Raw genomic sequence first — 12,446 nt, 5'->3', positions numbered from 1 at the left:
CCAAATTATCTCTGATACACACAGAGGCACAGGGATGCTTCAGGGGCAAGAGGCTTGCACCTGTGTAAACTGGAAAGAAAATGAACATTCTGGAACCTTCAGACCACACCTATTGAATGGTGTCTGAATCCCATTAAAATCAAGCTGGAACATTTTATGCCAGACTGCAACAAGAGTATCAGACCTTAAAGGCACAAACACTGAACTCTCACAGAAGTGGGACTCAACAATTCCTCTCATTTTTCAAGCACTTGTCATCAAGCTCTGTCACAGGTCACCATCGTGTTCTCCATGAACGTCAGGGTAAAGAAACAGCCACCATCTCGGGTCTGAGTGTGCAGCAACTGCTTTGCTCAGTCTTCAGACTGCTTTGCGCCTTCCCTTGCCAGTCTGTCAGCTTCTTCGTTGCCTACAAATCCCGAGTGACCAGGAATGTGCATCTGTTAAAATAAAAATTCCCCTTTAATTTTTTCAGATGTTTACATATACATCACATGGCTATATTTCACACCCAGAAGCTCGTGTATCAGAAGAGAAGAGGCAGATGCCAAAGCTCATGTTCACAAAGCCCTCCCTCACTAGGGTAACACACACTGGGGCTGGAGCCACGGTCAGCTCACAGAGTAAGTCTGGAGCTCAATCCTTAGTGGCACATAAACTGGGTGAGGTGTCATGTGCTTACAGTCCCAACACTGGCAAGATCACAGACTCAAGATCATCCCTACTACACAGCACATTTCAGACCACCTGGCCCACGTGAGACCCTGCCTTCAACCAACCAACCAAGATGACTACTCAAGATGACAAAAATATATAGACTATTTGGTTCAGAAGTCCACCAAGGCCACCAAAACAACACGTGCTATTCCTCTGCTTGTGGGTGGCCACCAGAACTAGATGATAAGACCCCAACTGCTGAAGGCAATGTACACCTTGGCTGCAGGACATACAGAAATCAATCTGAAACTGATCTGGAAGCTCCCTCCCTGCAGGCCAGCTTTCACAGCATTGGAAGGTGCTCTGTAGGCTGCTGGGGAAACAGTCTTATCAAACACCAACCCATCAGGCAAGGTGTGCCCACTGGAGCAATAGCGACAAGTCTCTTTTGGTTGTAACCGTCCACCCTCTGACTGGAGTTACAGCCTACCGCACAGGAGCAACTCACATCTGGAACTGTAAACCCATGAAAAGCCCGTGCTGGATAGTCACAGGGCCTAGTTGGTGAGCTACTGTTGTTTTGCTAAATGTTCATGGTTTTGCTCATAGATTAGCATTGTCAGCTTTGGTCAAAAAGCTTCTTTTTCCAGTGGATGGTGGTTACTGCAGACTGGTTTGAGATAAGCCAAGTGCTCAGCCATAAATGGGATGTCTGTCACCAATTCCAAGGCTCAGGAGAAAACAACGTAAGAGCCAGAGAAAGGAGTGGAGTGTTACAGGATGCCATCTTCCTGGCAAGACACGGGCACTGCACTCATGAACACACTGAAGTGTGATTAGCAGCACAGGGCCTACACAGGACCTGGCCGGTCAACAGATGGGGGAGGGTGCATGAGCGTCTGCCCTCCTGGGCTTTTACAGGCAGTTAATGGTTGATGAAGGAGGAACAGACACTTAGTCAGTGGTGTAGACACTGCTAAGGTGCCCATGCCCCTGTAAGCAACCAATGAAACTCAAAGGGGCCGGGAGCGGGGGTGGGGGATGGGGAGTGGGCACCGCGCGCGACCAAAACACAATGTGCAAAGATGTCCTAAAGAACCCATTCTTGTGTATAACTAACACACATTAACAAATACATACATATCTTCATGGAAGCTGCTACTTTAACCTCATCACTACACCCCTTCCTTCCAAACACCGTTCTCTCAGCTAAGGCAGAGCACGCAGTGTCAGGTGTGACTCACCCACTGGATGTCCATGCCCTGGGCGAGCTCATCCAGCTCCATGAAGTCCTCCTTGTTGATGACGTCCTTCCCTGTGCTCGTTCTCCAGCCATTCCTCTTCCAGCCCCGAACCCAGTTCGTTATCCCTAGGGCAGCACAGTCGCAGGCTGGTCCATCAAGAGGGCCTGGCCTGGCCTGCCTCTGCTCGGTCTGCGTCACAGCCTGGACTGTTACCATCCTTTGGTGCCTCCCTTGCTTAAGCCTTTAGCACACTCCATGGCCCCAACCTTTCCTCTTTCTGCTAGCTGCATCCAGTCAGATGAGCATGGGGCTTCCTCAGGGAAGCCTCCCCCATGTGCTTCTGTGCAGCCACACCTAGTCCCAAAGCCAGCACACTGTGACCCTAAGTTACTCACATCCTGACCCAGGTGTTATGGAGGCAGAGCCCAGCTCTCCAAGACAGTAGACCTAGACTCCCAGTCCTCTGACCCTTCGGAGCCCGGTGTCATCCAGTGCTGTCACACTACCTCCTACTAATAAGGGCCTGCTTCCTTCCCGGTGCCTGGGAAAGCTTACCATTGATGGTGAACATGCTGTCTGTGTACAGGACCAGCTTGCTGATGTTCTGAGCCTTGGCTTGCATGATGGCTTTGCAGGCTGCCTTGAAAAAGCAAGTCCACAGTCAGGCTATGTGCACAATGCTTGACGTTTTTGCATGACCTGTCAAATGTTGCAAGACCGAAGCACTGCTCTTTCTCACCACCATGTTGTCTTCTCTGTGTGAAGAAGGGTAAACCTACAACATCCCATGCACCTACGTGAAATGATTCCAGAACTTTCCTAGAGAATTACTGTCTTTGAAGACTGTTATTAGGCTAGAAGTTCCCTGTGGACTTTCTTTCTTTTGGTTTTTTGAAACAGGGTTTCTCTGTGTAGCGCTGGCTGTGCTGAACTCACTTTGTAGACCAGGCTGGCCTAGAACTCACAGAGATCTGCCTGCCTCTGCCTCCCAAGCGCTGGGATTAAAGGCATGCGCCACCAGCACCCAGCACTTGTGCACTTTCAAAACCTTCTATTTAAGACAGGAAAGGAAGGGAACAGGGCTGATCTTGTGGTCACATGGAGGATGGCAGACTCACGTTTATCTGGGAACTTACATGGATTTCGGCCCTCTGGTTTGTCTGTCGTCCAGGGAGTCTAACACCTACATTTCTGTTTCAAAACAGCATAAAAAAGAAAAACAAAATTACAATGCTAATTCCCAAAGCAATTCTTCTCAATGGGGAATAACAAAGTAGTGCTCACTTTCGACTGAAACATAAAACCCACATACAAACAACAGCCTGGCAAATCACACCAGGGCCAGCACACAGCTCTGTGCTGGAGTACTTGCCACAAGACACTGCCCAAATATCAATACCTGTAAACAACACCTGTAATCCCAGTGCTCGGGAGGCAGGGGCAGGAGTTTGTGTGAGATGGCGGCCAGCCTGGTCTACACAGAGAGCTCCAGGACAGCCAGAACTACATAGAGAGACCCTGCCTCAAGAAACAAAAAGAAAACAAAAAGATCCAAGGTTGACGATGTAACAGGCTCGTTTTGCTAGGCTGTGCATGGTGATACACACCTTCTTTTTCCTCAAGACAGGGTTTCTCTGTGTAGCCCTAGCTGTCCTGGAACTCATTCTATAGACCAGGCTGGCCTCACATTCAGAGATCCACCTGCCTCTGCCTCCAGAGTGGTGGGATGAAGGCTGAGCAACTGCCCACCTTGGTGCCACTTTTAATCCCAGCATCTGAGAGGCTGAGGCAGAAGAATCTCCACGAAATACTAACCAGCCAGGCTACATAGTGAGACAAAACAAAACAAAAATGCACCCTCATTACCTAAATTACTTAATATGTTGAATATATGCAAGTAATTAAAATAAAATATAAAAATACTTTTAAAATTAGCTAATGAACAATTTACATGAGCTATCTGACAACCATTCCCAATGAACATCAGACCAGGCGTAAAAAAGTCTCATGGGATGGCTGACAGATGCTACTCCATATCTTTCACCACACGGACTGGGTGTACATGACTGGTCCAGTTCCACATCTTTGGCTGTGCTCTCTGACTACCTCTAAGTAAAGCATCTTCAAAAGAGTCTAAAAGTCACCAGGTGTGGTGATACATGCCTTTAGTCCCAAGCACTTGGGGGAAGACAGAGGCAGGGGAATCTCCATGAGTGCCAGGCCAATCTGGTCTCATAGTGAGTTCCAAGCCAACCAAAGCTACATAATCAGCCCTGACTCAGAAACAAGTCTAGAAATCTCATGATGGGAGGGTTCTGAGCTGGTGCCCTGCCCCTGCATCTCTGTCGGATGGCTCTTCTACCAATGTCTTATGACTTTGTAAGAGCCAGACCCAGGGAAACACCACCAAGTCTCAGTATTTGGCACTGTCAAGAACCAAGCTGCCTGGCACCAATATAAATCACAGTCAGTGGCTCTACTTCTACTTCCGCCAGTGCTGTACCTGGCAGTTTGGCAAAGAACACATAAGCAGCAAAGAACGTATCAATAAGCAAATCCTGCCAAGACTCGGTAAAATGTGATGCTTACACTCAGCTGTGTTTACTTACAAGGGGTGGCCTGGCCCCCAGTAAACGCCGATTCCTGCTCGCGCCCGCTTCCGCCCGTTACTGGAACAACAGCCATCCGTGTAGACGACGACTGATTCTCCTGTAAGAGGGAAGAGTGAGGCCACCGCACTGAACTGCTGAACGCTGACCCACTTCTGTTAGGTTCCTGTTCTGGACATGGATTCTCCCATGGGGTGTGGCCACTTTTGCTTGTTCCACACACAAGGTGAGTTAGAGCTAAGGCAGAGCTTCCCCCTTTGAGGCCTACTTATACCTCAAGCTAATGAGGTGCCTGTGCTTGGGTCACCTTTACTCAAGCTGTCCTTCCAGAGACAGCAGTGCTGGTGTGATGCTGGCCGCACATGCCAAGAAAGCCAACTGCTGGCAAATGGTCTCATTTTCTCTTAGGCCATGTGCCACTAACTGTACAATAGTTCTCACCTCTGCTTCCTCCTTTCAAACATGGTTTGCTCAAGTGGGGAGGGCAGAGCTGAGGCCACTGCCCAGCCTGTCTGTGGCCAGCAGCAAACCCTCAGCACAGGAGAACTGAGGAGCAAAGCATCTGGGATGGAAGGGGAGCAGTCAGAGACCATTTGCACACAAGGAACCATCCAAGGACAGTAGCCTGAGTACGGCAGGCTCAGGGGAAACATAGAGACCACTGTCCCTCAGCGAAGCAAGGATGGGGGCATTTGAGCACAGAGGCTGGTCCAGGCCTCTTCTGTCAGCTGAACTTGGTTTCCAACTAAACCTTCCTCAAAGCCACTTATCACAAGCTGTGTGCCAAGCAACAGCTGGCATGCTGGAAATGGCTCATCCCTCTCTTGCATCACAAAGGTTTGTTCCATCACCAAGTGCCCAGGTCGGGTTGGTACTGCTGCAATAAAACACCATGACCAACGGTACTGGAGAAGTAGCTCAATGGTTAAGAGCAATGACTTCTCTCCCAGAGGACCTGGGTTCAATTACTGGCACCCACATGGCAGCTCACAACTGTCTAACTCCAGTTCCAGGGGACCCGACACCCTCAGATATACATATACGCAGGTGACTCAACAATGCATGTAAAGTAGATATAAATAAATTATTAAAAAAAAAAAACCACACCGTGACCAAAAGCAACTTAGGAAGGAAAGGCTCTATCTGGCTTACACATCTTGGTCCACCACTGAAGGAAATCAGGACAGGAGGTCAACAGGGCAGGAACCTGGAGGCAGAGCTGATGCAGAGGCCATGGAGGGGAGGGGGCCTGCTAACTGGCTTGCTCCTCATGGCTTGCTCAACCTGCTTTCTTATAGAACTCAGGCCCACTAGCCCAGAGATGGCCCCACCTACAATGGGCTGGCCCCTCCCTATGAATCCCTAAGAAAATACCCTGCAGGCGTACCTACAGCCTGATCTTATGGAGGCATTTTCTCAACCTAGGTTCCCTCCTCCCAGATGACTGTAGTCTGTGTCACATTGACATGTAACTCCCAGCACAATGAGCAGTGAATGGGTACTTGCTCATCTTAGCTAACTGCCAAACCCATCTACTTGCACAGCTCTACAGTGTCTTCTAGTGCCTTCCCTGGAGGTAAAGTACAGATGGCTTCCTCTTGGCAAAAAACTAAGCACATACTAATGCTGATTCAGCTTTAAGTACTGACTCTTTCTGTTCCCATGAATGCAAGACAAAAAGGAAATGTATGCTGCACACCTTTAATCCCAGTACTTGGGAGGCAGAGGCAGGTGGATTGCTGTGAGTTCAAGGCCAGCCTGGTCTACAAAAGTGAGTCCAGGACAGCCAAGGCTACACAGAGAAACCCTGTCTCGAAAAATCAAAACCAAACACCAAAAAAGAAAAAAGAAAAAGAAAAGAAAATGTATATACTATAGTTACTAAAAGGTACACAGTTGCCCTTGGAGTTACACACAGGAAAAGCCCTCAATCTCTTTTCCTCAGGATACAGTGAGGTCTGAGGGGTGGATGAATGGCCATACGCTGGCTCATAATTTTCATACTGTTTTGCTCAGCTGAAACAGGCAGCTCTGGCTGGGCCCTCACTCCCCCCTCAGCAGCCTGTGGCTCTGTAAAGGTTTCTTAAGAACTCCTAAAAGCTTAATGATTTTTCACTACATGACTAGCTATAAAATAGTGGCTTCATTGCCAGGCCTGTGTGTGGAGGACCCGGGTGGCTCTGATGCTAAGGCAGGAAGATGGCTATAGTGAAAAGTTTTGGTGTCTTAAAAACTCAGTTATGGAAACAAAACAAAACAAAAAAACTCAGTTATGGGCTGGGTGTGGTGGCACACTCAGGAGGCAAAGGCAGGCACATCTCTGTAAGTTCAAGGCCAGCCTGGTCTACAAGTGAGTCCAGGACCACCAAGGCTTACACAGAGAAACCCTGTCATGAAAAACCAAAAACCAACCAAACAATAAACCTCAGTTATGTTTTGTAAATATGTTTTTGTTTTAATCCCAGGTGTAGGATATGGGCTGCTTCAAATTGTCCACAGCAGCAAACTATTCGCCTTGTAAGGGTCCTGAGAGGGGCTCCTTGCCAGCTGCAGATAGTTTAGCTCTGAGGACTCTGGAGAGGGAATAAATGTCAGAGAAAAGAGAGAGACAGGGATTTCCCCCTTGCTGCTCCTGGTTGCTGCTGTTACAGTTTGAGAAAAAGTAGGAGATGTCCTGAAATGAAGATTGGACTTGCCCCAAGGAACCCAATGACCCTAACTAGCAGGAACTAGCTAAGGAACCTATGTGCCCTTTCCCCACTAACCTTTCTCTCCTACCTGGGGCTGAGGTAGGTGTTGGAAGGGACTGCAGTGGGGAAGGGAGAAAGAGATCTAAGAAACCCCAATAAAGTAGATTAAAAAATATGCTAACAGATTGCAAGTTCAAAGTTAGCCTAAGCTTCAAAGCAAGGAGTTCATTGCCACCCTGGGTGACTCAGAGACCTTGCGGCAAAATAAAAAGTAAAAAGAGGGGTAGGCCCACATCAGTAAGAGCACTGGGCTAGGAAAGCAAAGGAACTCTTTGTTAATGCCCTCCCTCCAAAATAAAAGAAAATATTTATAGAAAAAATTGGGGCTAAAGATCAGCTTTGTTGAGCCAGGTGGTAGTGGCACGCGCCCTTAATCCCAGCTCTTGGGAGGCAGAGGCAGGTGGATCACTGAGAGTTCAAGGCCATCCTGGTCTACCAAGAGGGTCCAAGATAACCAGAGCTGTTCCACAGAGAAACCCTGTCTCAAAAAACAAAAACAAAAGAGATCAGCGTAGTTTAAATGCCATGCATGGCAGACCAGACTACACAGTGAGCCTGTCTCAAAACAAAACACCACCACTGAGCATGGTGGCGCACACCTGTAATCCCAGCACTTGGGAGGCAGAGATAGGCGAATCTCTGTGAGTTCGAGACCAGCCTGGTCTACAAAGCAAGTCCAGGACAACCAAAGCTACACAGAGAAACCCTGTCTCGAAAAAAACAAAACAAAACACCACATCACCACCAAAACAACCAGCTTAAACTCCTCTCGTTTAGAAAGGAAAAGATTTCCTTCTGACCATTGTAATTTTTCATAACTGTATTAAAAATTTTGAATCCAAGAAAGGTGCAGGGCAGTGGTGGTGCACATCCTGGAATCCAGCACTTGAGAGGCAGAGGCAGAAGGATCTGTGAAGCCAGCCTGGTCTACAGAATGAGTTCTAGGACAGCCAGAGCTACACAGAGACACTCTCTTGAGCCCGCCACCCCACCCTCACCCCACCCACAAAAAAACAAACAAACAAAAAACCACAAAGGCATACCCATATAAGAAAATGTGTCCCTGCTCACTGGAGTAGCTGGCTCTGTGTTCTGCCTGGGGTGCTTTGTCCCTGGCTCTGGAGGTTCTTCCCCAACACCCAGAGGCTCCCGAGGCCGCTTGCTGGTCTTCGCCTGTGACTTCTGCACATGTGCATTTTCCTGCCCTGAAAGGAGATTTCCAACCATGATCCACAACCAGAGAGTACATGAACATTGAGGAACCAAAGACCCCGGGGCCAGAGTTTTTAACATCAGTACACTGGGGCACTCCAGATGTGGCCTACCAAGAGGGAATGACTGAGAACAAACCATCCCTGGTGGCCTGAAGGAGCTGCAGAGAGTGCAAGGCTCCCACTGAACACAGTAACAGATGGTTAAACAAATAAAAAGCTCTTGAGACCCCACTTCTCAAGGGAGGTTCAGATAGTTTCTTGGTATTTTTGTTTGTTTGTTTTTGTCTCTTATTCTAAATTAGAGTCAGCTTGCTGATCTGAGCCCTGTGTCTGTTCTAATCTGATGTCCCTTACAGTAGGCCCTCAGATTCCAGTACATTCCATGACACGTGAAATGCAAAGAACTTAAGAGGTATGAGTGTGTGGACAATGATAGTGACATTATGAGCACTTCTGAGTACTCCACTGGAGACCTGAGTCCCAGAACTGATAATACTGTTACTGCAGGGACCACTAGTCTATTTACTTGGTTTGCTCTTACAGGGTCCTGCAATGTAGGCTAGGTCTGGAACTGGCTGTGTCATTCATGCCTCAAACTCCCAATCCCAGGCATCATGCACCTGACTGAAGCACACTATCCCTTTGAAAAATTACTATTATTATTATTTTGGGTTCTTTTTGGTTTTGGTTTTGGTTTTTTGAGACAGGGTCTCTCTGTATTAGCCTTGGCTGTCCTGGGCTTGCTTTGTAGACCAGGCTGACCTCGAACTCACAGCGATCCGCCTGCCCCTGCCTCTGCCTCCCGAGTGCTGGGATTAAAGGCGTGAGCATGCATGCATGTATTCGTGAGTGCACGTATGTGTGTGTGTGTGTGTTACAGGAGCTTGTGAGTCACTAATATGAGTGCTACAATCAAACTCTGATCCTCTGAGCCATCTATCTAGCCTTTGAACCAATATTCTTAACTCCAACGTAGAAGGAAAATAAGACAATTACTTCACCTCCTCTGCAGAGGTAGATGAGGGTTGAGGATACAAGGGGTTTTTCACAGGTTAAAGTGACATACCTTTTGAGCCATCTGGGCTTGAAGAGTTCCTGACAAAGGCCCAGGCCTCATCTTCTGTGGCAAATTTCTTAAACCTGGCAGCAGGAAACCGGTCCACCTGTATTTTGCACTCACTCCTGAAAGATTGTGTTCATTAGCCCAGGCTCTTCCTTTCTTCCACATTCTCTCCCCGCCCCCCACCGCCACCCCCAGAGACAGGGTTTCTCTATGTAGCCATGGCTGCCCTGAACTCACTTTGTAAACCAAACTGGCCTCGGACTCATAGCCATCCTCCTGCCTCTGCTTCCCAAGTGCTAGGATTACAGGCATGCGCCACGGTGCCAGGCTCCTTTTTGCTTTCTTAAACTGAATTTTATTTTTACTATTATAATTCATCTATGCATCAGGGTCATGTTTTCCAACAGTTTCAGGTTCACCTCAAATAGGAACAGAAAAGGCAGAGTCCTCTTTAGCTTCTGCCCCCACAAGTGTCCCCTGCTTCCATCAAGGCTCACTCAGGGCTGTACTGTCTACAGGGTTAGTAAATATGTAACGACAGTGACATGGGTCCACATTACCACACCACTCAGAACAACCTCATGCCTTAAAAGACCCCTGCTGGAAGCTGGGGGTGGGGGGGTGCATGCCTATAATCCCATACTCTAGAGGCAGAGGCAGGAGAATCCTGACAAGTTCAATGACACCCTAATCTGTATACAGGTCCCAGGCCAGACAGTGCCTCACAGAAATTCAGTCTAAAAGCACCTTGGTTTGGGAGTGCACACCTGTAATCCCAGCACTTAGGAAGTGGAGACAAAAGGTCAAAAGTTCCAGGTTGGGCTGGAGAGTTGGCTCAGTGGTTAAGAACACTGTCTGCTCTTCCAAAGGTCCCGGGTCAAATTCCCAGCACCCACATGGCAGCTCACAACTGTCTGTAACTCCAAGATCTGACACCCTCACACCAATGCACATAAATTTAAATTAAATTTTAAAAGAAAAAGAAAAAGTTCCAGGTCATCTTTGATTTGTAGATAGTTCAGTTCAAAGTCAGCTTAAGATACATAAGACCCTGTTGCTTTTTTCTTTCTTTTCTTTTCTTTTCTTTTTTTTTTTTTTGGTTTTTCCAGACTGGGTTTCTCTGTGTATGTAACCTTGGCTGTCTTGAACTTGCTTTGTAGACCAGGCTGTCCTTGAACTCACAGCAACCCACCTGCCTCTGCCTCCGAGTGCTGGGATTAATAAAGGTGTGGGCCACCACGCCCAGCCCTATCTGCTCTCATAGTCACCCCTCTTTCGGTTCTAACCCCTAACAACCACTGACTTGTTTTGCAATCTCTGTATCTGGTCCAGGATGTCATATAGTTGGAATCACACACTGTGATCATTTTAAATTAGCCTTTTCTCTTAGCTCAATATAGTTAGTGCTCCTTCATACCACCTCACCTTTGATAGCCCATTTCAGGTCTGCGTGATATTCCATCAGTTTATCAATCCACTGCCTACTGGAAACTCGGCTTCCAAGTTTGGTCCATTATGAGCTAAATCTCCATACATGGCTAAGTGCAGCTTTTTGGGAGGGCTTAGCTTTCAACATTTTGTCATTTCCCCCAGACAGGACTTACGTGAGCATAACAGTGCTTATCTGCGATGCCTGCATTTGGTCAGTGAAGGCAAAAAGAGCAGAAGTTCTATTTGGCACAGAACCAGCTGGAGAAAAGAAACCCTGTTGCAGCCAGGCGTAGGACACGCCTTTAATCCTAGCACTCTTGAGGCAGAGGCAGGCAGATCTCTGTGAGTTCAAGATCAGCCTGATTCTACAGGCGAGTCCAGGTCACCAGGAGCTGTTACACAGAGAAACCCGGTCTCGAAAAACCAAACCAAACCAAACCAAAACCCTGTTGCCAAGAAAATAACTAAGAGCACGAGGAAGCCGGGCGTTGTGGGGCACGCCAGTGAGTCCAGCACCCTGGATTATGTGGGGTCCTGTATCAATAACAAAACACCTCCACACAGGGACGATTAAAACAGGGGAAATCCTTGCGTAAATTCTAGTCTGCAATGATTGTGTGTTCTCTTTCGTAGTCTTTGCAACACGGAAGGACTAAACGAGCTGTTCGGTGTTTAGAATAAAGGGCTCCGTCTCACCAACTCAGGAAGACGCCGGTCCTGCGGCCCCTTCTCACCGCATAGAACATCCCGAGCCCGCAAACGCCTCGCCTCCCGCGCACGACGGCCAGTATCACTGTGCGAGACAACGGCAGCAGCCAGCGCATCACTCACAGCTGCGCTGCAACCCACATTGCGGCGGCCGAGACTCCCGCCAGCGCCCGGCACACTTCCGGCGCAGGAAGGTGACGTCTGTCAGGCGCCTGTCCCGGAGCGGGGTGGGACCTAGGATTGTGTCGTCTGTTTCCCAGACGTCGCTAGAATGGTAGTCGGCATGCTGAGGTGCTTTCCAGCTGCGAGTGTAAAATCCACTCACAACATGGCAAAACTGGCTTGGAAGGGGGAGAGAGGGAGAAGTTTTGGCTGGATGAGTGAATGGATGTGAAGGCAGACAGACAGGCCCTGTGAAACTACACCGCCTACTCTAGGATGCCCGCCTTCGCAGAAAATGGCTCCCCTCTCTTTCAGCAGATACTGGACCGTAGAGATGACCATAGAAAAATGAATAAAGTTGGGTGGTCGTGGCTTTAACCCCAGCATTTAGGAGGCAGAGACAGGCGGATCGCTGTGAGTTCGAGGCCAGCTTGGTCTACAAAGCGAGTCCAGGATATTCAAGGATACACAGCGAAACCTTGTCTCGAAAAACCAAAAAAGAAAAAGAAAAATGAATAAGGCAATGTCAGGAATACACAACACCATTCTGGCCATATAATTAAGGAAATGAAGCAAGTCAGTGTAGAAAAGTGGGAAATCCTCTTTAT

The 12,446-nt window shown here is 48.2% G+C and overlaps 1 protein-coding gene across 2 annotated transcripts; it reads right to left on the bottom strand.

Moving 5' to 3' along the window:
• Nucleotides 1–226: 226 nt before the first annotated feature.
• On the bottom strand, nucleotides 227–11,865 carry Rnaseh1 (ribonuclease H1). 2 transcript variants are annotated; one of them, XM_051144288.1, is made up of 8 exons: nucleotides 11,665–11,865; nucleotides 9,541–9,656; nucleotides 8,304–8,465; nucleotides 4,511–4,610; nucleotides 3,038–3,092; nucleotides 2,457–2,541; nucleotides 1,902–2,026; nucleotides 227–440 (listed from the first exon to the last, which is right to left on the bottom strand). In XM_051144288.1, the coding sequence occupies exons 1-8, from the start codon at nucleotides 11,790–11,792 to the stop codon at nucleotides 354–356; spliced, it is 858 nt and encodes a 285-aa protein (XP_051000245.1). In that variant the 5' UTR covers nucleotides 11,793–11,865; the 3' UTR covers nucleotides 227–353. The 2 variants fall into 2 exon arrangements, with proteins under 2 accessions (XP_051000245.1, XP_051000253.1); XM_051144296.1 differs by lacking the exons at nucleotides 3,038–3,092; nucleotides 4,511–4,610 and having other exon boundaries at nucleotides 2,457–2,537.
• Nucleotides 11,866–12,446: the final 581 nt, after the last annotated feature.

The sequence above is a fragment of the Acomys russatus genome, chromosome 1 (genome assembly GCF_903995435.1).
Source record: "Acomys russatus chromosome 1, mAcoRus1.1, whole genome shotgun sequence".
NCBI lineage: Eukaryota > Metazoa > Chordata > Mammalia > Rodentia > Muridae > Acomys > Acomys russatus.
Note: the sequence above shows the minus strand (reverse complement) of the source record. Positions and strands in the feature narration are given on the sequence as shown.

Bases quoted from the DNA above. Each gene is read 5' to 3' on its own strand.
- Rnaseh1 (XM_051144288.1), bottom strand. From the start codon at position 11,792: ATGCGCTGGCTGCTGCCGTTGTCTCGCACAGTGATACTGGCCGTCGTG. The intron at 2,542-3,037 runs GTAAGTTCCCAG...TGCTTTTTCAAG, and splicing joins ACCAGAGGGCCGAAATCCAT to GCAGCCTGCAAAGCCATCAT. The intron at 2,027-2,456 runs GTAAGCTTTCCC...GTGCTGCCCTAG, and splicing joins CAGCATGTTCACCATCAATG to GGATAACGAACTGGGTTCGG.